Source organism: Delphinapterus leucas, chromosome X (assembly GCF_059928025.1).
Source record: "Delphinapterus leucas isolate spDelLeu-1000000601 "Yukka" chromosome X, BTC_Dleu_Yukka2, whole genome shotgun sequence".
NCBI lineage: Eukaryota > Metazoa > Chordata > Mammalia > Artiodactyla > Monodontidae > Delphinapterus > Delphinapterus leucas.
The window spans coordinates 3,935,310-3,962,306 of record NC_143150.1 but is presented as its reverse complement, the minus strand read 5'-3'; the positions used below and the strand labels follow the sequence as shown (position 1 = coordinate 3,962,306).

Here is a 26,997-nt window from a genome sequence, read left to right as displayed (position 1 = left end):
GTTTTATCTTTCCTTTCCAAGAGTAATTCACTTTCTTTTTTTTATATTAATGCATTCGTTTGTACCTTCAGCACTATATATTAAATATTTTAGCAACCACTCTTTTTTCTTCCTGAATGTAAAGAAATCTTTAATGTTCCACCTTTAAGTATGTTTTTATTTGATTCCCTTTACTGGGTTAAGAAATTTCCTGTCTATACCTAATCTGTTAATAAAATTTTTTAAAGTCATATATGTATGTTGAATTATATCAAATGCATTTTCTGCATCTACTGAGGTGATCACATTCTTTTTCTCTTTTTGTCTGATATGTTGAATTATATTTTTTCTAATGTGAAATTATCCTGGTATTTCTGGAATTAGTCCAAATTTTAAAATACTATGCTGATTTGGGTTTGATAATTTTATTTAGAATTTTGAATATGAATCACAAATAAAATTGGCTTATAACGTTTTCCCTTTTTCCCATTTTCCCTTCCCAGTTTCCCTTTTCTGGTTTGGTATAAAGAATATACTAGCATTATAAAATGAGTTGGGTGGGTAGTTTCCCTCTTTATCTGTTTTCTGGCATAATTTGCATGTAATAGGAGATACCTGTTATTTAAATATTTGGAAGCATCCATCTGTGAAAACATTGGGGCTTTTTTGTTTGAGTTTGGTTAGGTTGTTATTCTGTGGATACATTTTTAATTACTAAATTTCTTTACATTTATAGGATTTATTCAAATTTTCCTTGTATTATTAAATAGGTTTGGGTCAAATACATTTTTTTCTAGGAAAAACTCCATTCTGTCTCTGTTTCCAAATGTGTGGGCACAGAGTTGATAATACTGCTTTTACCATCTCTTTGATTCATAGGTATGCATTTTTCATTCCAAAATGTATCTTCTCCCTTATTTCTTGATCTGGTTATAACAATGTTTTTGGAAAATTTTATTTTAGAAACAGATTTTAAAAGTCTACTATATCTTTATTTTTTATTGCATCATTTTTTTGGTCTTATGTTTATTATTTCCTTGCTTCTCCTTTCTTTAGCTTTACCCTTATTTTTACAATTTGTTTTGATAACTGTTTAGCTCATTTACTTTTATTTTTATTTTCTGATAAGCATTTATGCATATAAATTCCTCGGTACTGCTTTAGGTGCATTTTAATATGTAGTATTCTTGCAGATCCTCAGTTCTGAATATTTTCTGATTTCTAAAGCTATTTAGGAAATGTTGTTGTCGTTGCTATTGTTTTAAGTATTCAAGTGTAGAGCATTTTATATTAACTTTTTATTCTTGATGTCTAATGCAGTTGCATTAGGGCCAGAGCAGATGGTCTGTATGATACTATTCTTTGGTATTGATCTGTTTTATTGCCTAGAATGGCCTAGCTGTCTGTCTTTTGTGTTCTGAAATTTTGCTATGATGTTTCAAAATGTGGTTTTATTTTAGTTTATCCAAATTGGGTCGCATTTTACATTCTGGAAAAATTTCAGCTATTGGCTCTTTACTGCCTGTCTCCCATTCTTGCTAGTCTTTTCATATGGAACTCCTATTAGATATATTAGGCCTTTCTATTCTGTCCTTCATGTTTCATAACCTCTTGCTTCATATTTTCCATTTCATTATCTCTCTGTTAAGGCACTATGGTAAATTTCCTCACATCTGTATTTCACTGACTAATTTTCTCATCTGGTTTGTCTTAATATATTGCTTAATCCATCCTTTTGAAATTAAATTCATTGAACATGTCTTTACGGAATTTCTCTTATTCTTTTTTACATTACCTGGTCTTTTCCGATATTTTCAGTACCATCTATTTTTTAAAAAATATTTTTAAACAATTATTTTATAATGGCTTTCAGATATTTTAATTATCTGAAGTTCTTGGAGATCTCATACTGCTGGAGGGGAAGGGAGTATATGTGTGTGTCCTAATTCTAGCATATGGTAGATTGGTTTCTTTATTTTATTTTATTTCTTATTGAAGTATGGTTGATTTACAATGTTGTGTTAGTTTCAGGTGTACAACGAAGTGACTCAGTTTATATATATGTATATATATATATATATATATATATATATATTCTTCTCAGATTCATTTTCCTTATAGGTTATTCCAAAATATTGAGTACAGTTCCCTGTGCTATATAGTAGGTCCCTTTTGGCTATCTATTTTATATATAGTAATGCATATATGTTAATCCCAAACTCCTAATTTCTCCCTTTGTAGGTTGTTTTCTTATGTGTTTTCTAATTTTGGATGGTGAGCTCATCTTCAGCCGGTGCCTTATCTGTGGAAATTCTGTGGAACCTGGCTTTAGAGAGTCTCTCTCAGAATGGGTTTGTCTTTGCTCCTCCTGGAACCCTGAGGTTTACCCAGTCTAATAACACCCCATTTTTTTCCCACCCCGAGAATATGCTGAGACAGACAAACTTCCTTGTTTTCTTCCTTTGTTGGTGGGACAATTCTTTAAATGAAATTGTAGCCCCTGGGAGTCTGGGCTATACCTAGGGACGGGGCGGTAAATTTTAGTTTCAATTCCCTGCTTGGACTCTCCTTCACCAAAGAGGGCATTTAATGCCCAAGCTCCCTTGTTGCATAGCTATGCTTCCCCATCCCCACAGCATCACAGGTTGGTGTACTAACCAGCTTGTTCTCAGGATCTTCCCAGTGTTTGACCCCTGAGCTTTCTTTTACTTCCTTGAGAGCATTTAAAGATGTTTGCCATATTTTAAGGGTTCCTTCTTATTTAACACACATGTATTTGAATGTCATTGGCTTCTATCTTGAGGTTTTGACCTTGAGGTGATGTGCGAGTCTAATTATACAGCCCAAAGGAGAGGACTGTGGTGATTTCAAGGTCATTTTTATATGCCGAGGATTTCTGTGATATCAACGATAAATGCAGATTTTTGTCTATTGTGACGTGATATTGTAGCTAGATCTGGAGCTTTCAACGTACATCTGTCTTTGTTTCACTGTGTTCTTGAAATCAGTGGAAGTTAAAGGAATCTAAGGGTATGCAATTAAACCTACAAATACTTGACTTTGGGATTAAGTTATGTAGCTTCACAGAGTGTTTTTGTAACTTTTTCAAATATATTCATTTGTAATGTTATTGTGACAGACATTCATCGGGGATCACACAATAAAGCAAGTCTTCAGCATCTACATAACGTATGAGAAGGTTATTGGTATTTAGTGAAATTCTATCTTTAAAAGAAGTAGGCATTCCTTGAGGGAAAAGTGCTATGCAATTGAGAATTTTGATTAGTCTTATTGCTTTATGTGATTCATCATAGACTGATTTCTTAGTAAAATGTGGCTCCACCTTGATTTCAGAATTTTTTGTTACAGCACTGAATAATGGATGAGGACGGGAAAAAGAGAAAGAAGAGGTATGAATTCCTAACTGATATTTCCGTCAAAGCCCTCTCCCCTGCCCTCCGTTCTTATTTCACATCTAGCAAAATTCTCCTTCCTCGGGGAAACCTGACTCACAAAGGGAAATGTGATCTCTCTGGCGGGTGTTCCATAACCCCAGCCCCAACTCTATTATAATACTGTGTACACTACCTATGTCCTGACAGCCTCCCTCATCAAACTGTGTCCTCCATGCCTTGCACAGTGGCTGCCCAGAGCTGACACTGAATAAATGGTTTTATAGTTCCTGATCGGTCGAGAAACCTGTTTGGAGGCCTTGGCTTGCCTAGAGTTGAAATTCATTTACATTTGAGAAGATAAATTACCGTATTTTTCCAGTTCGAGAATCTAAAGTAAATTCCAGTCTACTGATCAAAAAGTTTTGGTCAGGATTTTTCAGAATGGTCTGTGTTTTTTTAAAGGTAAAAAACAAAATCTCAATTAGCATTTCATTGCTCAGCCTTCTCTCTGAGAAGGAACATTGGCTTTTAGAGAGCCTCTTGAATAATTATAGATCATTTAGAAACAATTGTATTTAATCAGAAGTACTCTTGAAAAAGTAGGTAAGAATATATGGTGGAACAAAGACCCACCATTACATTCAAATTATTTTGGATTTATTTTATATAATTCATAGGCCACTGTGCCAGACACTGTGGGGGCTTTGGTATGGGAGACATGGAGACAGATACCCTCAAGGGCCTCACAGTCTGAGGGAGATGAGATTGGCTTTCATTTCCTTATTTTAATATTCACAGTTTTTGTTGCTCTATGAGTTATCAAGGGACCAGATTTTTGCTCACATGTTGACATTAACATCTCCCTTTCTCTCTTATTTCTCCCCGTCCATTGTCCATCTTCTGAATTCCCAGCCCTACCCTTATTATTAATAACCTTGATTGTTTTTTGTCAATTAGGGATGCACCTGATGCATCTGAAAATAAAGCGAAGGACCGCGTCAGGACCTTCTTCACTGAACTGCGTGCTCTGCTGCAAAGTCACGGTTATCCTGCGAAAGGACGCAAAGCTAAAACATCGCAGAGTGCTGCTGCCCTTTCACAGAAGAATGGAGGTTGGAACAGAGCACCCCGACCCATCCTTATAGCTGTGGGTGGGACAGCTGGGTCTCTCCCTTTACCTCAAACATCTCTGGGCGGGATTAATGACGAGATGATCTCCTGAGGCACCTTCTGATACGTGGCTATTTATTTTCTCTCCATTCATAAGTTTGTTATATTCAATGCTGAAAATATTATTGAGGTTCATGCAAAAGTAGAAAAAGGAAATGAGAATTAGTAGAAGTATTCTGGGCAATAACAATGCAAATTTCTGTATCTTAGGCACTTGAAGGCATATGATAAATTTTGCTAAGGCAAACAGGGCCCCAAGGGTGTCAAACGGTACCTGTAATATTTAAGTAGATTTAACTCAAAACATCTGAACAGGTTATACCCATAGCATGTAACCGTGCTGTAAAGAGCTCTTACCTAAAAAAATATTTTCTTGACCAGATGATACCTTCAGCTGTTGCCTTATTTCTGTGCCCTCTTCACAGCAAAGCTTCTTGAAGTGATTGTATAGACCCTGTGTCCACTTCCTCATGCCCCATTCTTTCCTCAACCCACTTCACTGAGGCTGGAGCTCCCACCAGTCCAGGACAACTACTTTTGTCGGGAATAGCAGTGGCCTCCACATTGCTGAATTCTTTGGTCCCTTAACTGTCCTCATCTTTCCTGATATTTCAAAAACATTGGACAGGTGACCACTCCCTCCTTCTTGAAGCATTTTTCTCTTGGCTTCCAGGATAACTGCATAACTTGATTCTGGTTTCTCTCCTAACTCATTGGCCATTCCTTCTCTCTCTCTCTCTCTCTCTCTCTCTCTCTCTCTCTCTCTCTTGCATCCCCTATTTCCCTCTTCAACTTCTAATCATTGATGTGCCCCAGGGCTCAGTCCTAGGACCTTTTCTCTGCAATATCTACACTCATTTTCCAGCCCCTTAATTCGAAGGGCTACCTGGATGTCAATGCCCCCCACTTTTTAAATCTATCTACAGCGGTGACCTCCTCCCTGAGCTCCATACTTGAGAATCATACTCATTATTAAATCAGCAAGAGAGTTTCCTCTGTGACTTCTTTGCTTGGATATCTAATAGGAAAGTTAACATGGCTATTCAGGACCTCTTGATTCCTCTCCACTCCATTGCCTTTCACACCTCCAGCCTTGGTTCTCCCAATTTCAGTAACAGGTACCACCATTCTTCTAGCTGCTCAAGATAAAAATCTAGATGTCATTCTTGTGTCCTCCACCCCCTCAACCAATCCATCAGCAAATCCTTTTGGCTTTATCTCTAAAATATATCTCAAATCCATTCACTCTGCCCACTTCCATAGCCTTGGTGTACCACCCTAATCCAGGCCATCATCGTCTGTTCCTTTCAGAGAAGCTTTCCAGCGAGACTCCCTTGCTTCTACTCTTGTTCCCCAGTTTGACCTATTTTTCACAAACAACCATAGTGATCTTTTAAAAACATACGTCACTCTCCTGCTTAAGCACGTCCTGTTCCACTCAGAATATTGCCAGCTCCTTACCATGTACCCTACATAATCTGGTCCTACCCCTCTCTCAGACTTCATTTCCTACTGCTCTATCCCTTGGTCACCCTACAGTAGCCCCTTTGACCTCCTGTCTCCCTTTGTACTTACTGCTTCCTCTGCCTGAGATGCTTTCTTTGCTCCCAGGTTTTCACATGGCTCTCTTCCTGTCATTACTCACCTTCGCAGCAGGGCCTTCGCTGAGCACCCTGTCGAAATTACTGTGCTTAAAGATATATGAAATGATCAGTTCCATGGTCTCTGTATTGGTTATCTGTCTCCCCCACTAGTCTGTAAGATACAGAAGCACAGTCACCTTATTTGTCTTGTTTGTGCTCTATCATCAGCCTCTAAAAGATACATAGTAGGAGCCCAGTAAATGTTAGTTAAATAAATGATTGAATGAGGTTCAGCATAATGAGAATTACCAAGTCCCTATTGTGAGTTAAGTACTATGCTGTACACTGGGGTTTTAGTGAAGAATTGGGTATGGTGCCCACCCTAGAAACGAAACAAGAACATGTTCATGGGTAATAGTAAGGTAGAAAAGCATTTTATGGTTGCTTTATAAAATACATCGGCTTTATTTTCTGGCAATATGTGGACTCTCATCTGTCTTTTTTATTTCTTTGTAGGGAGTACAGGAGATGAAAGTCACTAGGTGGAGCTGAAAGTCAATGGGGGAAATGACCTCAGAAATCAGCCATGGGAGAGTGGCATGGGTTGTTTCCCGAATTTGAGAAGTTGTGACTAGAATTGAGTTTCCAGGCTGGGGCAGTGGTCAGGAAAACTGATTTTGAGGCAGTTGTGCAATTGGCATGGTTTATTTTTCATGTTATTTCTACTCCCCATGTAGTTATACACCCTCTTCTCATTCCCTCTTGAGTGAGGGTTCTGGAGCTGTTCTACTCATGCTTGGCTCCCTTGTTATCCACATCTACTCATAGAAAAGGATCTGAGACTCCTACCCACCAAGAAAGCAAGTGCTGCTGTCAGAGCTGTCCTTGTCAAAGGATTTAACATTTTGAATAAGGAGCAAAGTATTATGGGTCTCTAACATTTTTGTGAGGAGAAGAAACGAACGTTTATTGACATACGTTAAAATAATTGGAGCCTGGAGGGCTGTGTTAGTGAGGTCCCTGAGTTACTGAAGTTAGGGGTGTGGGTGGGATTGAGGGAGGTGGAGAGGGGCAGATGTTGATAGCAAAGTCTCTGAATGAGCACAGGAGCTGGAACACTGCTCAATGGGAAAACCAGAAAACATTGAAGAATGTGTGAGAGATAGAACAGTGTCAGCAGCTTTGGAGAGTTACGAGATATGACTTAAAGATGTTCTAGTTAAGGGCCCTTGCTAAAGCTTAATTCGATGAAACTAAATCATGGAATTCCTTATTTTACCCAGGGATTGAGGAGATTTTAGACGTCTGAATACACCTAGAGCATTCGACACAGCCTGTACCTTATCTGGTATATTATGAATACTGGGTTTTGATAGAATTCAGAAGACTTAAAGAAGTCAAGAAAAGGAAAGAATTGGGGGTTGAAAATCATAATGTTGTTAGAGAGGTCATCATGTAGATCAGTAGAAATTCAGGTGGATGATCTTCAAGGTCTTTTTCAATTCTGAACACTTCTTTGTTTATGATAATTTATAAGCAGTTAGTTAGTCTACTTCAGATCCTTCATTAGCACTCAGCATTTTCTCATGAGAGTCTTTTCCATAAAATTATAACTTTGAAAAATCTAATACCCATAAGCTAATCATTTTAATGTGACAGTTTTTTTTCCTTTCTTCCTTTTTCTAAAAAGGCAAAGTCAATCCAGAAGCCTCTGGAGAGAAATCTAATTGGATTCCATCACGTCATAGCTATGAAGATCTCAACCAGATGATGCTACAAGTAAGAGGGAGTTTGTTCTTTGATTACTTCATATGTAGAATACGTGCAATAGAAGATAAAGAATAGTGGTTTTTCAAAGTGTGGCTAGGAGACCATGCATTCAGAATTACCTAGGGAGCTTGGTAAAAATACAGGTTCCTGGGACCCACCTTAAACTGTCTGAATCGGAATCTCAATCCTGGTAAGGCCAGGAGCCTTCATGTCTAACATGCTGCCCAGATGCTTCTTATGCCAAGTGAACCCACTGATCTTGAGTGACAACAAAAATGAACAACTCTTTCTATAGTTTAGTGTCAAGTTAAGTAATTATCTGGTAGAGTCATTCGACACAGGTTGCTAGACTCTACTGAATAAGGCTTTTAAGTCCTTATTTTCTCCTCAGTGACATGAGGAAACATGTTCATGGTTTCTATCTCCAATGGAACTGGTAAGTTTCACTGAGTTCAAAGTCCACAAACTAAAGCCCGAATGACCATGGTCTTTCTTTTGAGTCAGACAGACAGGGATATGAATTGTGCCTTGGTCACTTACTCGTTGTGCATCCTTGAGAGAATTACTATCTCTGAGCTTTGATTTCTTTCTCTGTAAAATATCTCTGTTTCACAGAGTTGTTATGAGAATAAAGTGAACATGTGTGAAATGTCTAGTTCACTTTTTCACTCTCTTCTTTGTGTCATTTAATTTCTCTTATTTTCCATCCCTTTGTCTCCTTGTGTTGCAGTCTGAGTCACTTCTTCAGCTCTGTCTTCCAGTTCAAAAATTGTCTTTCCAGCTATGTTCTAACTTGCTGTTTAACCTACATATTGAGTTTTTATTTTGATGATATTATTTCTAGACATTTTGTTTGATTATTTTTCACATCTGCCTAGTCAGTTATGAGTCTCTTGCTCCTTCATTATATTTTCAATACCCTTTTAAAATTTATTTAAGCACATTAAGCATGCTTATTTTATAGTCTGTCCCTGATATTTCCAGTATCTGCGCATTTAAAATCTGATTTGCATTTTATTATTTATACTGCCTCTTGTTCGTGATGTTTCACTTTTTCCTGTTTGTTAATCATTCATTACAATCTCATGTTATTTGGGAATTTATCTGCATGAATTCTTTGAGGGCTTTAAAATCATTCTCTAGAGATGATTTCAACTTCTTTTTACTAGATATCTGGGGTCAGGACCATGTGAAAGTAAATAATAGGCTTGGAGTGTTGAGGGCTACACAGGTAGTTTCTGAATTCCAGCTCTGAACCTGTGCGAGTGTAGGCTTCTGTTTGTAATTCCCAGGTGACACTCGTTTTTCTTTTCCTTTTCTAGTCTGAGTGGAAGCTGAGGCAGGATGGGCAGGTTGTGAATCCCCTGGCTTCCTTTGCTGGATAAGATCTTTCTATTTTGTCTGCCGAGAGTGTTACCCTTTGGGAGGCCTGGCTTTATGCAGGAGTCTCTGATTTCACCCCTGACCTTGTGCGGGCCCAAGCTTTGCTTTCTGTCCCCCCAGCTCTATGCCATCAGTGTTGTGTAGATATTCCCAAGGCATATGCAAGCTCCGTTATCCCCTTACCTCTGAATTCTCATGTTCTAGTCATTTCTGATGTCAGATCGTTTCTCTTACTTTACCAGAAGCTTGGCCCTGTTTTGAAATATAAGTTTTAATATATTTTAATCATCATTTTAGGTATTCTCTACCAGGAGGCATTTGTCTGGATATCTAATCCATTATATAGCACGGAAGTGATGGCAATACCCATATTTATAAATAGATGACTAAACTAACCACAAACGAAAATGCCCTCCAAGATATTCTTACAGTTTTTAAAATTAATTTTGAATTGAATATGAAACAACCTACACACGGAAATGAATCTTCGTAGCTTGTGTTGGAGAGTTTTGTGTTAATTGGGTATACATTGAAATTTGTTTGTCTAAGTGACACATCATTTGATAAACGTCTCATGCTTAAGGTTAAGTAGATTCTGTGTAGGAGGCAGAATAATGGAATTTTAATTAAGCCTGTGCCTGCTTTATTGATATTTAAGGACCACAATACACTTTCAGTGTGTGATTATAATTATTTATGCATTTAGAAATAAAGCTATCATTTTATTATTGTTCCACTATTTAATTACATTATTATTCTCTCTTCATTAGTCATTAGATGGCTTTATGATAATAGTGAGCACAGATGGAGTGATAATTTTCGTGACTGACAACATCTCTTCTCTCCTTGGCCATTTACCAGTAAGTTCTCCCAGCTTTTGGGAAAGGATCATTTGCTTTGTCGTTTAGGGGTTCATTATTTGTTTTCAGCAGCGTATAACTCATCAGAGAAGACATTCTCAATGTTGTCAAAACGTGCACCTGTTTTACTGTCCTCTCCATTGGTTTCAGTTTTAAAGCTATGAAAACAAACTCTGATATAAGGTAATGAAACGGTGTGTGTGCGTTGGTGTATGGTTTGTAAACTGCCCCTGAAGGAGAGCTCCAAAGAAGACTCAGGGGATAATCCCCAAGGTGACTACTTTGCAAGACAGCCCTCACAAGATGGATGTGTCTGATTTTGTACATTTCTTGAGTCCACCACATACTGATTAAACAATGAATGTCATGATTTGGTCGTGCTGGCTCATGGCATCCATTTCCAGGTCTGATTTGCTTTTTGTTTCTTTATATTGAAGAACAAACCCTGATCTCATTTGGAAAAAAAATTAGAAATGATTGCCTAATTTAGCAATGTTGTAAATATTGCTGGAGAGACCTGCACATGAGTTATAGTCAGAGTCTCTGATGTTCAAATCAGTCACTCATTCCTGAGCCCTTTGGTGTCACTATATCCCTCTCAGGAAAGCTTTCTATATCTTCCTAGCACCATTGACTTAGAATATATGACTTCCTAAAATTTTTCTGGATCTTCAGGCTGGACACCTACCAGATATATCACTTAAACATGAAAGTACTGCATACCTTCATATTGCATGCGTGCCTGTGTGTGAAGAGGGGCTGTGTAGAGTACATCCACCACCACCACTCCTGAATCTGTCACTTGGCTGGTTGTGTTAAACACATCTGGATTGTTGCTTTCATTGCATATTTCTCACTCCACAGAGTTGTCTTAAGAACTTGACCCACAGATCTATAGCACTCAAGTTTGAAACACGTAAATGAATAGAAGTTTTGTTAAATTATTATTTAGTTAAGTTAGAAGAAGATTAGGAGCTTATCCCGCTAGTTATGCTGTTCCAGCCGGCATGTTCTACGGCCCACTTGGAAACTCAGAGAGCTTTTCTGCTCTTTTCTTTTTATTTAAAGATACTAAGGTCCATTTCTTTATTTCTCATTCTCTTACCTTTCTTTTAGAAAGCAGTTTGGATTTCGAAATTCAGCTTATATTTATAGAATAACAGAACAGCTGAATAAAATGCCAATATTAGAGATATTCATTGCACTGGGCCTCAGAGGAGTTGTATCATAGGAGAATGGTCTTACTAAATGCACATTAAAAGAAAGAATGTAGGAGTATAATCCATTACACATTAAATTTTGTTATAGTGAAGACCAGAAAACTACCCAAATTCTTGAGGTATTTGACATTACTTAAACCAAATTTGCCATTGACTGAGACTGGAGACTTTTCCCTGAGGATCCTCACATGAAGATTTTTCACAGCAATGGTGTTAGTTATATAATTTTCCTTGATTCCTTATGTATTTTGGTTCAGAGTTTTCACTCTTAAGAGACTCTTTCACCCTTCAACATTTGAAGTAACACACAGACACACATACACACACACACACATAGTCACCCTAAGGTAGAGGTGTCTGGGACGTGGGTTTGAACTGTTAATCTTAAACCATGGACTTGATAACCAGAGACTGGTGTACTTAAAAATAAAGCTATAACTATTATTGATGCATCTGTACATAAACGTTAAGTGGGAATGAGTTTATATATTCTTTTAAAACAGGCTTGAAAAGGACTATACCTGAGGCACAGTTTCACACTTTCCCTCATTAAATCCTAACTTGTAATTTTTAACAACATGCAATTTTTCCCAGGCTTTGATTAAGAATTTCATTTTATAAGTCACCCATCTTATATTTATATGGAAACCAAGCCATTTCTAGAGTATCTGCCTGGCTCCAGGAGTCTACAGTTTCATTAAAAATCAAGGAACCTCTGTCTGTTGGGCAACTCTAAGCCAATAGGATGGTGAGGTGGAAAGAACTTGGTCTTTGGAGTCAAATAATCTGGAGATTAAAATTTAACTCTCACTCACTAACGACATGAGCTTTAGTTTCTCATCTGTCAGTAGGGGACAGTATTACTTAGAGAGTGACCGGAGGTGGGATATTACAAATGGTGTGGTTAGTATCACTGATCAGGTGACATTTAGACAGATACTTGAATGGAGTGAGTATGTGAGTCATGCAGATAAGTGTGTTTCAAGTAGAAACAAACGCAAGTGAGAAGTCACTAAGGCAGGAGTATACTTGGTGTGGAAAGCTATGGTAAAGAGGCCACTGGGACGGGAGTGCTGTGAGTAAAAAGTAAAGTGGTAGGAGGTGATGGGGTCAGAGCAGTAACAGAGGTCCACCTTGTTTAGGGCCATTTGCCTTTTCCTCTGAGATGGGAGGACGCTATTTGGAGCAGATGCAGGAAATGATCTGAACTTGTTTTATCAGGATCACTCTGGGTCTTGTATTAAGAATAGGCTATAGGGGTAGGCATGGAAGTGGGGAGTCACTTGGAAAGCTGTTACAATAGTCCAGGCAATAGATGGTGATGGATTGCATTAAGGTGGATGTGGAAGTAGTCAGTGTTTTGTAGGTGAAATAAGTTTTGCATATGGATTGGATAGGGGTGTGACAAAAAGATGGGAGGAGTCCAAGTTATGATGTTATAAAACACACCATGACTGAAATGATGGCTGTTATCATCATCGTGGTAATAAACTTATGTCTGAAATCTGGCACCACATTTTCCCAATCACTGATGTCATTGATGGTTTTTCCTTTGGAAAAACTTGGAGTCACTGGTAGTAGTAATGTGTAGTTACTTGTATTCACTACCCTCTGTCTTAGCAGCCTGCCTTCCTAGTCACTCTACTTCATCACCTCCTCAAAAAAACATATAATTGTTCTCTTTTATAATTTTTAACCAAAATAAAATTTTAAAGTACAGATTTCATCATGGAAAGAGTTTCTCAGGATTGAGTTTTTAAGAGTCTTTAGCAAATTTTAGACATAGGTATATGGCTATTTGGTGATAATTGTGATGAGTTTTGCTTTGTTCTCCCTGCGAAGTTTACAGTGTGGTAGAGAATCACTAGCAATGAGTCTTGTTTGATTCAGGGTGCAGTCTGAACCTCGTACAGAAGCTCTTATCCTTCCTGGTGCCCTATACAGTTGAACAGTTTTCTAATGCATGTTTAATGTGGATGTCTCTGCCAGCAAAACGATGCTGCTTGCCTGGATTCTCAGTAAATGTCAAGGAGTGGAGTAAATTCCTTTATTCTTTGTTTGCCATGACTGAGACTCAACTTACTAATATTTTTAGGACAACTAATGGTTATTTTCAAACTTGGCTTTTAAAGCCTTAATTTTTCACTGGTATTTATCCTTGCTTCATTAAGCTCTAAGTACCTTGGTCTTTCTGCCTTGTGTAATAAGAAGAGCAAATGCCAAAGATTTACGAAAGTAACATGATGTTGATAATGCTTTCAGATCTCTGCCCTTTATCTAATATATAGCAGGGTCACTGGGATGATCATTGCGTCCACTATTTGTAGTTGGTGGTCAGTTATAAGGCATTCATTGTCACTGTCACCTTCCTTAAAGAATGTAGTTAGTTAATAAGAAACTTATTGCCACTATTTCCATCCAAGGAATGTGCACCATCAAAAGACTGCTCACTTTGAATTCTTTTAGGTGACAATGCTATACTTCCTTCTGCCAATGAAAGAACTGGTGAGCCTTAGCATTTTGTACCTCTTGTTAAGGTATTATTTTATACTTTGCATCAGAATTGTCTGTGCATGTGTTGTCTGCCCTCCTGAACTATGCGTTCATTGAAATTAGAATGAACATGTCAGGCTCATTTTTTTAAACTCTCATAAGTTTCAGCAAAAAAATAATAAATTAATTCATGTAGAATGTCCAAAATGAAGAAACTGGCCCAGTAGCAAATTGGCTGCTCTTGGTGCAGATTGGACTCAAGGTAGCTATGTTGTAGTGGAAGGAACAATGGATATGGAATTAGATGGAGCTGGGTGTGAATCTCATCTCTGAACTTGTGACCTCTCAATTAATCGGACAAGCCTTCGTTTCATCATGAATTCAATAGAGGAGAATTCTTCCTCTCACAGGAGTTTAGGTGAGCTAGTTCGTGTGAACATACCTAGCATAATGTTCTGGCATGAAGCAGTTGTTAATCAAGTGTTAGGTGAAGGAATAAATGAGTAGTCTCTACTGACCAGAGGTAACTTGGTTTGGTACCTAAAGTGTATTTTATAACTAAATCAATAAAAGCATTTTTATTGAAGAAGTTAAGTTGAATGAAAAATATCTTTTTCTTTGGGGAAGTCAGTTTCTTACTATGTGACTTTCATTGTCAAAATCTGTTGCCTGGCACTTCTCTGGCGGTCCAGTGGTTAAGACTCCATGCTTCCACTACAGGGGACAAGGGTTCAATCCCTGGTCGGGGAACTAAGATCCCACATGCTGCGTGGTGTGGCCAAGAAAAAGAAATCTATTGCCTGTTAATTTCATGTTTTCTTTACTAAATTAGTATTACATTTCTGCCCTGAATTGAGCCAAGACTTTTCTTGATTGAGACAGGATCCATCTGCTAATTTGAGCATTGGCCAGCTCGTAGGCTGGCTTCTACAAATGGGCCATAAAAATATATTTCTGAATTTTGACTGTAGATTATTAATATTAATCAATTAAAAATCATTTGAATTTGTTGTTCATCAACCAAAGCCATAATTAGGCTACAAAGAGTACTTTGTTTATTATTTTGTTCCTATCACATTAAAAACTCATTACTTAAAGGCTGATATTCAGTTTATTCATGTGTCACCATACTTCAACTACGTGGTACAGTATTTTTCACTCATTCAACTAATGTTTATTGGGTGCTCACTTGTGCCAAGCTGTGTTTTAGGTGTTGAGGATGTAGCAGTGAATAAGACGGCCAAAGTCTCTGTTCTAATGCAACTTACATTTTATTGTGGGAAACATAATAAATAGATAAACATATACATGTGACTATGATGTCAGGTAATGATAAGTGTTATGAAAAAAAAGGCAGGAGGAGAATGTCAGGGGATTGATGCTATTTAAAATACTTTTGAGTAGAGACTTCAATGTAGTAAGGGAGAAAGTCATTGCAAATACCTGGGAAAGAGTGTTTCACATTGAATGAAGACCAAGCTTAAGGGCCCCAAGATGACTGTTTGCTTGCTGTATTTGAACATGAGCAAGGAGTTCAGTGTACTTAGAATGCAGTGAGCAAGAGGGAGGGTAGGAGAGGCTAAGGTCAATAGGCAGCAAAGAGCCAGAACATAGAGCTGTCAAGGGCGTCGGAAGTATACTTTGGCTTTCACTCTGAATCACTTGGGTAGCCAGTGGAAAATGTTGAGCAGAGGAATAACTTGATCTGACTTATGTTTTAAATTGATGACTCTAGCTGCTCTGTGGAGAATGGAGTGGGAGCAAGGGTGTGGCAAAGATAGATGCAGGGAGACCACTGAAGGCTATTGCAGGATCCAGGATAAAAATGATGGCTTAAACCAAGTGCTGAGAAGTGGACCGATTCTATGTGTATTTTGAAGGTAGAACCAACAGAGTTTGCTGATGGACTGGATTTGGGGCTTGAGAGAAAAAAGGCAAGTAAAGGACAAGCATGTGGGTAAATGGTGGTGCCATTTACTGAATTGGGGAAGACTGAGAGAAGAGCATGTTTGTGAGGGGAAAATATCTGGTGCACTTGTTTTGGATGTATTTTTATTTTATCTTTTAAAAATTTATTTTATTTATTTTATTTTTGGCTGCATTGGATCTTTGTTGCTGTGCGCAAGCTTTCTCTAGTGGCGGCGAACGGGGGCTACTCTTCGTTGTGGTGCATGGGCTTCTCATAGCGGTGGCTTCTCTTGCTGCAGAGCACAGGCTCTAGGCACATGGGCTTCAGTAGTTGTGGCACACAGGCTCAGTAGTTGTGGCTCGCAGGCTCTAGAGCTCAGGCTCAGTAGTTGTGGTGCACGGGCTTAGTTGCTCCGCAGCATGTGGGATCTTCCCAGACCAGGGATTGAACCTGTGTCCCTTGCATTGTCAGGCGGACTCTTAACCACTGCGCCAGCAGGGAAACCCTATTTTGGATGTCTTAAAATTGAAATCCTATAAGACATCCAAGTTTAGTTATCAAGGTGAGTTCAGGGAGAAGTCTGGACTGGAGGTGAGAAGTTGGTAGTCATTAACAGTTAGATGGTATTTGATGAGGTGGAACTGGAAGAGACCACAAGAGACAGGATAGTAAGAGAAGAGGTCCAATGACCAGACCCTGAGCACTCTTGTGCCAAGTGGTCAGGAAGAGGAGAAAGATCTAGCAAAGAAACTGTGAAGCAGTAGCCTTTGAAGCAGAAGGATATCCATATGTGTATGGTGTCCTGGAAGCCAAGTAAACAAAGTATTTCAAGCATGGAGAGGTCAGTTGTATCAAATGCTGAGATGTTAGGCAAGATGAGGGTTGAAATCGACTATTGAATTTGGCGATATGGACATCATTGGTAACCAGAAAAGTGGAGTGGTTAGGATAAAAATCTGATTAGTGTGGTTTTAAGGGAGAGTGAGAGGTGAAGAAATGAGAGACAGCAAGTATAGTTCCTTTCAATGATTTTTGTTCTAAAGTGGACCAGAGAAGTTAGTTAGAGATGGAGGAGAGGATGTAGTGTCAAGGAAGATTTTGGATTTTTGTGTTGTTTCTGTTTTTAAGATGACAGACATTATAACATCTCTGATTTAGCATTTGTGTGCTAAGGGAAAGACCCAGCAGAAAGGGAAAGCTTGAAGATGTGGGGGATAGGGGGAGAATTTCTGAAATGATGTCCTTGAATAGTCAAGAGAGGATGAAGGACAGTGCACTAGACTTAGGTAGGAGCTTATTTGGTGCAATAGGAGAGAAAGCAGGTCTCTGGCCACAGGAGCAGATAGGTCGGTAAGATTTGGTGCAGGGAGATATTGACATTTCCTTCTCCCTTTGTTTTTAATTGAAATAAGAAATGAGATCCTAGCTGAATATGAGGAGGGTGGCAGGGGAGGGGACGGTTTCGCAGGTTTGAAGGAGGAGAAGGCAAGAAATAGTCATATTGAAGAGTAGAAGAGTGAATTATCTAGGGAAATGTGGAATGATTTCTAGGCGGAGCTGAGTGCCCATTTAAAATAATACACAGTATGGGTGTGGGGTTTTCTCCATACACATTCAGTTGCTTGGGGGAAGGTACAGGGTAGATAAAGAGTTGAAATTAAGCAGAGTTGGGACTTTCCCAGGCAAATAAGAGCTCATGGCAGTGATTAGAATGATCGACTATGGCATCTGAACTGGGTAAGGAGGGATGTGACAATTTGAAGGAGATAATGTTCAGTGAAAATGGGATGTGAATGGACTGGAGGTCTCAGTGGGTGGGATAATTGTTGGAGAGGTGGGGTACTTGCACGAGTGCGCTGGAAAGGTAGGTGGCGATGGTCATAGAACGGGTCTGACTGTAAGATGGCCGACGGGCAGGTGATCAGCTTTTGATTTTCTTTTCTTTTCTTATTTGTTTATTACTTTTTTTAACACCAACTTTCTGTCTGTATGGATTTGCCTATTCTGGACATTTTCTGTAAATGGAATCATATAATACATAGCCTTTTTTTTTTACCTCTTTATTGGAGTATAATTGCTTTACAATGGTGTGTTAGTTTCTGCTTTATAACAAAGTGAATCAGTTATACACATACATATGTTCCCATACCTCTTCCCTCTTGCGTCTCCCTCCCAGATGATAAGCTTAAGTAAGGAGACAGGGGAAGTAAATATAGTAGTACAGATAACAAAATTTATTCCCTCTTTCCCTCTTCAGGATGACATCATGGGTAAAAGTTTATTAAGCCTTCTGCCTGATGAAGAGAAAAATGAAGTCTACCAAAAGATTGCTGTCAAACTTCCTTTGTCAAGCTCAGGTACAGACTATTTGTTTCAAATAGCAAGTTCTTAGATTTTAAGAGACAGATAACAATCACTTAGAGGAATAATATAGACATTTCACAAATTATATTTCTAGTATTAAAAAATCTCTCCTCTATTAAATCTTGTTCTTAATCATGAACCCTGATTATTTCAGCTTTTGTATAATTGTATTAGTGTTCTATAAATTATGTTCTAGCTGATACCCCACTCTACAGATACAACATAGATAACTGTGCAAGTGGTAATGTTCATGAAAAGAAAATATTTTTGTAAAATCTAGTCTAAAACAATAATCATATGAAAGAATCCTACAGAATATAGATAAGTACAAATGTAAGCATGTTTTGTATCTGTTTTCTTTTAGCAGAAAAACATATTGATTTTTGCTGTCATTTAAAAAGAGGAGGTGCTGAACATGATAGCAGCCCTGCTTATGAATGTGTGAAATTCATCCTGAGCATAAAATTTATTTCTAATGGTAAGAAAAACAGTTTTTAATCTTATCTAGATGAAGTTCATGAATTATGCAGCCCTTCATTGGTAATATAAATGCCTTTCTACTGTTGGTACTCTCACACTCTCTCCTACCCCTATGATCACAGGTTTTGGTGGACCACAGACATTAATTAGACTTTTAAAAAATTAATAGCAAAATTTACAAGGTGGGGTCATATGGTAACATGGTGGACTGATCTGATAAGGATGGCTCTTTCCTTCTACAAAAACAAGGAAATTATTGTTAAAACATAATCTAAGAAGTTTATTGCATAGCCAATCTTAAAAGAAAGGGAAATCCATGGGTGCTAGAAATTAAAGGATAAAGTATGAGACCTAGTGATAAGAGGGAGCTGATTTTGTGCTGGGCCTAAGTGAGTCTTAAGTCATACATTGGCTCCATTGGCTGGGGTCTGGAGTTCTAACACTCATTCAAGGACCAACACATAAAACCTAGAGACTTAAAATGATCAGTAAAATTCTGTCCACTGGCCTAGAGGAAGAGTAAGCTTGTTATCTCTCTCAGAGTTTGAATGGAAAAAAGTGTGTCATTTACAGGAAATCAAAACCCAAATCTGTGTGTCTTACATGTGGATATGGGATCTGAATTTGTAATTTTTAAGGCTTCAGGAACCACAAGCTGATAAATTAACATAAACACTGATTTGGGGCCATTAAAAGATCTAGGGCTTGAATCAAAGGTAAATAGCCCAGCAAATATGTGAAAAGATGCTCCAACTCACTAGTAAGCAAAGAATGAAAAATTCAAAAACCAATGAGTAGCACTGTACACGCATCAAAATGTAAACAATTAGGAGTGTGAATAATACCAAATATTGGTGAGGATGTGAGAAATGAAAACACTAATACGGTATCGAGAGGAATGTAAACTCATGAAGCCATCCTGGAAAACAGAGTGAACTGAAGTCAGTTATCTCGTAACTCAGCGATCCTATCGCTGGGTGGAAATATCGCAGAGGCAAAGTTGCAGAGAGATCTGTGTCTAAGGGGACATGTTCTATGTATGTCATAGTGTTGTTCATGGTAGGAGGGAGGAGTGATGCACAGCCTAGGTGTGCATCATTAGGGAAATGGACAAGTAAAATCTGGGGAAATACACAATATGGAAAACTTTGTAGTAGTCAAAAGCAATGAACTGTAGATATACATAGTACAACATGGTTAGACCTTAAAACTGTATTGTTGATTGACAAACAGAATGAGATCTATAGCACAATGCCACTTTTGTAAATTGTAAAAGCATATAGTACATAGAACCAGACTACATATCTTACAAAGTTATATATTAAATGTGGTAGATGACAATGGGTACCTGTGGGTGGGGAAGGGACAGAGAGAAGAAAAAAGTGAAAACAAGAGTGGGAATTTTATCTGTGTTCATAATATGCCATGAACTAAGAATATAATTAACTCAGTTCTTTGCCACTGAGGTCTAAAGATACAACAAATGAATGAATGGGTAAATAAATAATGAAAATTAGCTCACACATGGTTCTCTGATATCTTTGTCATGTGCCTTTGGAAACCAAAGGTCAAATACCTTTAAAAAAAACTTGACTACATACACACATTTTTGATACCCACATGGTCTATGTAAAGAAGGGGAGCTGAACTATTTTGGAGACTAAAATGTCCATTCACAGGGTAAGAACAGAAGACTGACGATCACCCTGAACTCATAATTATTTCTCAGTAATTACTTCATGTTTTGGTGGAGACCAGGGTGGGGAGGGTGACTGGGAAGGAAGACAGAAAAAATTGGTGGTTCGGAATTCTGAAAATTGTCAGTGGGTTGGCAAACAGCTCACTGATACGGCAGGTGCCCATCCTCTTGTGTAATCGCCCCACCTTTCTATCAGATTGTCACATGTGTGTCTCTGTCTCCCTTAGAGCCTGTGGTGTTCTTCCGTAGCTTCTTCCCCAGCCTGTCTGGTGAGTCGTCTGCCGCAAATCTTTCTTTGGAGGATCGGTTTTGTCTGGTGGGGACCGTTTGTGTTCTCAGGATTCAAACTCTAAGGGTGAGTATGTTGTGTGTGTGCTTCCCCCATTGTGGCCATGTGGGCTTCCTTTAAAGGGACATGTCCCCTTTGGTCTCTCAGCCACTGCACGGCACTGCTAAAGCACCTGATGTGTGCAGAGGGTTGTGTTAGGATACGTGAATGAGAAAAGATCAGCTCCTGTGTTTCAGAAGTTGAACATCTGAGTGGAGATCTGGACATACCCAGAAGAGATGCACACTCATTGACAAATTGTTTTGATATAATATTAAACAGGTATACAGGGGCTGGGGGTTGGGACATAGTAAGAGAAGTGACCATTTTGGCAGGTGGATAAAGAAAGGCTTCTCTCACCAGGTGAGTTTTGAGGCAGCTCTCCTGCTCGTCCAATGCTCACTTAGTATCTTCCTAATAGAGAACTCACAGTTTCTGTCTCTGAAAAGAAAAATCAGTCCTTAGAATTCATCTGATCAATTCAGGCTAATGAATTATTCACTAAGTAACATACTTAGTAAGCACCTACTATGTGCCAGGCACTGTGCTAGGTGCTGGGGAAACAGGCAATAGACAAGTAATATTGATAAGTGTCATGGAGATGATAAAACAGAATCATGTGCTAATGACTGGTGTGGGTAGGGAGTTCAGCAGAGTAGTCAGGGAAGGTCTCTCTCTGATGACCTGTCTTTTGAACAGAGACCACGAATGATGATAAGGTGCCAACCCAGTGAAGACAGGAAGGCAATTCAGGTAGAGGGTTCAGCAGCTGTAAAAGTCACGAGGTAGTAACTAGATTGGAGAGTTCCAGGAAACAAGGACCATCATGTGACTAGAAAAAGGTGAAAGAGGGAAGGAGTAGTAGAAAATAAGATACAAGAGGTAGGCAGGGGCCAGATTATGTACAGCTTTGAGTGGAAAGTAGGAGGATGGCATGATCTGATTTTGTTTTTAAAAGATCAGGTTGGCTCCTGGCTGGGAATGGAGTACAGGGGAACAAGAATGGAAGCAGCTGGAGCTGTGTGAGAGGTGATTGATAGGGATTGGACTAGGACTGCAGTAACAGAGATAGAAGCTCACCGATTTGGGTGACATTTTGGAGGTAGAGCCCTAAGTCCTTGCCGATGCATTGGAAGTGGGTGGGAGAAGACAGAGAAATGACTCAAGGATGACTCAGCTTTTAGGCCCGAGTAGCTCAGTGGATGGAAGTGCCACCGACTGACTTGAACAAGACTGGGACAGTGTGGATTGGGCAGATGAGGTGGAGGGCATGGGGACAAAATCAAAAGGTCTGTTTGAGCCATGTTAATATTGTGATGATGTTGTAACATACAACGCATTCAACTGCCTTACAAGAGAGGCCTCCGGATCCAGGTTTCACATCTTTCCTTACTAGCTACAGGACCTTACCTAAGTCACTTACATCTTTTAGCCTCAGTTTCTTTTTCTGTAAGTGGCGATAATAGCACCTCCTTGAGGGTTGTTGTGAAGTACAAATAAGACAGCACCTCTTATCCTCTTATCAGGTAAGCACTCAGTAAATATGAGCCCTTACAGTCATGATCATTGTCATTATTATCATTATTATTGTTATCATTACGATCCAGAGAGGGCAAAAGACCTGCTTTACTTTTCCTCTCAAGTTTAAAATCTGGGCTTTAACTGACCACGTTTCAGAAGCTGTGAAGGACCCCTTTACATTCAATTGTAGAATAGTGATCTATGTCATCATTTTTCCAAATTTAAGACAGTGAGAAAATTGGTCGAGAGAAAAGCAACTGAAGGAAGTTGCTGGGTCTGATGGCCCCACTCAGTATCCCTCTCAGGCAACTCTCTGGGATTTGAGCTCTCATATCTGCCATGAGAAGGCAGACATCCCATCTAGAGGGTCACTCCCCAAATCTTCCTCCTCTGAGAAAGAAAAATCTCATTTGACACACCACCCTCACCCTAGGCCCCCTCTTAGCACAGGGATCTCTATTTGTGATCTATGCCAGTTTTTCTCTGGGTTTCTGGGATATTTGTTCTATACTAGTGGTCATTTTAGAGAACAAATCTTGTGAGAAAAGAGGGCTTTTTGGAGGAAGATTTTGTTCACAGGGTGGCTGTGTAACAGTGGAAGGGAAGTGAACTCAAGAGTTCAACTTTGAAATGGACCTACTTTGATCCTGCATGTACTAGCTGTACGTGCTTGACCAAATCATTCTATCTCTAGAATCCTCAGTTTTCACATCTGTAAAATCAAGTGCCTTTCTCACACTGGTATACAGATGAGTTGGATTTTCAAATTTACTACATCCTACACAGATATGTCAGGTATTTTTACTCTATAAGTACATTTCAATTATCTAAAATGCCACTTTTTCTGCAGGACCTTTTCACTGTAAAGGAGTCCGGTGAAGATGTCCTGCTGGTCCCAGATTCGGAAGAGGAACATCTACCTGTGGACCACAGGTGAGAGGCTAATGTTGCCATGAGTAATGGAGACCTACGGCACAGTTTCATCAAACAAAACTGAAACAAGACAAATCACTATGAATATTTTTCCACCAAAATGAAAATTAAAAAAACAAACAACTGAATCCAGATGAGCAATCTACTGGTTTGAATTTCCTTTTCCAGCTAGTATAATTCGTAATTTTCTAACTGAATATAAATTCAAGTGATTGGCTTTCTATAAAAGAAATAAGGCAATAAATAGAGCAACCTTAACTGATGCAGACATTTAATTACTTTCAAATTAAGACAATACGTTTACAAACAGACTTGATTGCTTCCTTTTCTTGAAACACTTTAAATGGTAGAAGAACAAATAAGCATTGTGGTAACTGCTATTATGCAGGTGTCCCTCTTTTTTGTGAATCTAATCTATTCTTTAACATTTGTTTGTTAACAAATTTTCACAGAACAAAGTGAGTAATTCCATTATTTTGAGTGGGAAAAACAAAAATGCATTCCTAACCCACAGGAAAATGCCAACTTGCTAGGTATCACTAAAACCCCTTAATACAACTATTTAATAATCTACCAAGAATTTCTACAGAATAGAAATTACTTGTAGTACTATCTAGTCATTGCATATTTGATAAACTCGTTAGTAGGTATTTTGTATGTAGTAAGCCATAATAGTAGACACTGCTCAGTGTAGAATATTGAGAATGGATTACATTTTCCTTCTATATTACAGTGTACATGGATATGTAAATAAATAACAAAACAGTACATTAAAGATGAGCACTAGATGCCAGTAATACTTAGCAAAATAAAATAAACTAGATGATGTTTTGAGAGGCTTCTTCTGATTGAAGGCGTGTTTGTGTGAGGTCTGGTGGGAGGAGGAAGCTGGAGGCTGTGCTGTCTGTTACTCTTTGGTGGGGGGATGAGGTAAGGAAGAAAGAGCTGGTGAAGAAATGAGTTAAACAGGAAATGTCTGAGGTTCATCTGTGTCTGGATCTGAGGAACAGGGGAGAATCTTCCCTTCCTGGCAGGAGAGCTCAGAGGTGTTTGGCTAAGAACCGTTGTCTGAAGCTACACACAGAGCCATGGGATGCAAAACAGAGCTTGAGGTGGCAGTCTGTTTGCATTCCCTTTACTGGGTGCTCTACAGCTCTTGCTAACACGAGACCAAGTTTGTAATTGTGTGTTAAGTGTCACATGTCTGCTCGTGCCACCATCATACTCACTTGCCCCAGCAAGATGTTTTATGCAGAATCTCAATTTCTTGTAAATATTCACCGTTGTATTTGTGGTTCATAGGAGTTAGGGACATGTGCACCACCAAGCTTAAGACTAATAGCCATTCAACTCTCTGAATGTGCTTTATCATTCCCAATGGTTCTTGTAGTGTGTGCGCTTCTTTGGGCCTCTTAGGCTTACCCATTTCCCTTATTAGTTCCTCTACTTTATTAGAAGACCTTTTACTGAATAAGGTGAGAGAGAGACATCTATAAAACGTAACGTGTTTAAGCAACGTGAACTCTAGGCACTATTCTGTGAGAATACCTGAGGTATAATAGCAGCCTACCATATCTTTTTCACCCAGGAGCACATGACTTAAACATATTCTTGCATGCAACCTAAAACAGATTTGTTTAGTAGGTTTGTGTAGTGAATTTTGTGTAAATTAGCAGATAATTATAGCAAATCTTCAGAGAGTGAGAGTTCAGAGACAGAGGAGACCTACATTTTATTTTTAAGTAGAACTTAATTGGATGAAAAATATTCTGATGCAGAAAAGAGCCAGTTACTACATCTGTGCCACTTGGTCTTCACACAATACAAGAAAAGTGTTTTCTTAAGGCTTAAAATCATCTCCTTTCTAATATAGTAAGAAATTATCATTATTGGGTGAATGCACTACAATTTTATATATTTTAGTACTTTCATAAAATGGTCCTAGTTTCTTCAAATATTAGGCAATGGATTGTTTATCATGTAGACAGTAACATGGAAAAATGACACTTAGGAAACAACTGATGGATTTGATGAAGAAAATTCTGTTTAATTCCAGCTCCCTTCTCTTCCCTCTTATATCCCTCTGCTCTCCTCAACACCATGGCCGCTGTCTGAGGTCTATAAAGGAGGGCCAGTCAGCCTCATCCCTGTCTAGCACAGACCTTGACATTGAGCAGGCAGAAATGAACATCTGCTCAGGGACTGATTGATTGATCCTATCAAAATGGTAATCCATTCCATGCCATGAGACCTCGCAAACGTAGTGCAGTATTATTATAGCTCAGTGCAAACCAGTATTGCATTATTTTTTTTCATAGACTTACTCTTTGTCTTCAGGATATTTTCAGATAACAAGAAGAAGAGATCGTGGCATGTTGGACATTAGTTTGTAGGCACCCTGAGCAGTCATTGATAACCTGGCTCCCATTTTACAGTCTGAGGGATGGTTAAAAAAGTAATCAGGCACAAAGGTCATAGGGACCTAGAGCTCCCCAGATGCTTGTGGAAATTTCCTTGGTAATTCTCAATGTTCTTTGAAAGGGAAGAAGCATCCTGCTAAGAGGCTTGAAAGCTTTGTCTGTGCCTATGAAAGAAACACAAAGAGGGGAAGTTAAAATGTTTAAAAGAAAGGGTCTGTTTCCATGTAGGATGTCCTGTCCTTGCATGTTTCAGATTTGAGGCTAAAGAACCTTTCATTTCAGGAGAGGGACTCAACAGCTGGGTTTTCCATTAGAGCTACAGACGCACTGGAGTAGCAGGTCTTGCTTGAACATAGAAAGAAGTAAGGAACACTTCAGAGTTGGTGAGGGGCAGGCACAGAATTGAATACCATGGAGTCCTTTCCCATCTTCCTACTGCTAGAGTTAGAGGAAGCAGCGAGCTATTCTTAGTTTGTATGTATAAGTGAGGCTCAGAGTTCCGTCATAGCATCATCTTAATAGAAATGCATCCTGTACTTTATTCTTCGTGATGCGATTTCATGTTTATTGACTTACTCTCCACAAATCAACAACATAGATTTTAGACCCATTGTAAAGATGAGAAAGTGCAGTCGCAGAGGATGTATGATTTTCCCGAAGTCATGCAGTTGGTTAAGCAGTAGAGCTGGAATTGGGACCCAGATTATCCTGGGCTCGTTTCTCTTAGGACATCAGTTTCAGGAGCTGTGGCTGGTATGGGATTCCAGGGAGAAAACTCAAGAAGTCTTTGGGAAGTACTTGATTGGGGATGTTACTGTGAGAAAACTTTTTTTTCTTTAATTTCATCTTAAATGTAGGGAGAGAGAAGAATTAGTAGGAAAGGCGATCACACTGATTAGCCCTAACACTTTTTACAAAGATAGTATCTTTTCACCCAAAGGTAGAGCAGACAATACTGGAAAATCAAATGGCAGGTATTTCCGAGAGTTCTAGTAGCTCTTACCTTTGTTTGCAGTCTTTAGAAACTGCTACAGAGTTGGTCCCCCGGGGGTAGTCTCCACCTATCAGCAACTGCACTGCAAAGAATGTTCCTGGCTAATTCCCCTTTCAGCTTGTTTCAGAGAAGCGTTATCTTGTACAAAAGTGTGAGGAGAATTTTGCAAAGATGCACAGTGGTCCTCATTAGTAAGGTTTTGTTGTACGGAGCCTTGGTACTATTCTGTACTGACTTCATCCCTTATGTCTGCGTCATCTCGACCAGGGGGAGGGCCCTGTACCTCATTGTATCACACGCCATTTGGTTTGGTTTCTCTAGCACTAGATATTTAGCTTGCCCAGTCTCATCACTCCAGCCCAATGAAACTTATTCATACAGCAAATATTTAACACCTACTCTGTGGGAGTTTCTGTTCTAGGCTCGGAGGATACAGCAGTGAACAAAAATCCTTATCTCCCTGGGAAGCTTATATTCTAGTGGAGGAGAAAGAAAA

General features: G+C 38.9%; 1 protein-coding gene across 1 annotated transcript in view; it reads left to right on the top strand.

The window, feature by feature from the left end:
• Positions 1-2,181: 2,181 nt before the first annotated feature.
• The window catches only part of PASD1 (PAS domain containing repressor 1), a 68,500-nt gene continuing 43,684 nt past the window's right edge, over positions 2,182-26,997 (top strand). The window contains exons 1-8 of the mRNA XM_089903919.1: positions 2,182-3,389; positions 4,332-4,456; positions 7,818-7,906; positions 10,051-10,140; positions 18,020-18,119; positions 18,491-18,604; positions 20,533-20,660; positions 23,005-23,087. Coding sequence (XP_089760045.1) covers positions 3,358-3,389; positions 4,332-4,456; positions 7,818-7,906; positions 10,051-10,140; positions 18,020-18,119; positions 18,491-18,604; positions 20,533-20,660; positions 23,005-23,087 — 761 coding nt within the window. The 5' untranslated portion in view covers positions 2,182-3,357. The remainder of the gene's footprint in view (positions 3,390-4,331; positions 4,457-7,817; positions 7,907-10,050; positions 10,141-18,019; positions 18,120-18,490; positions 18,605-20,532; positions 20,661-23,004; positions 23,088-26,997) is intronic.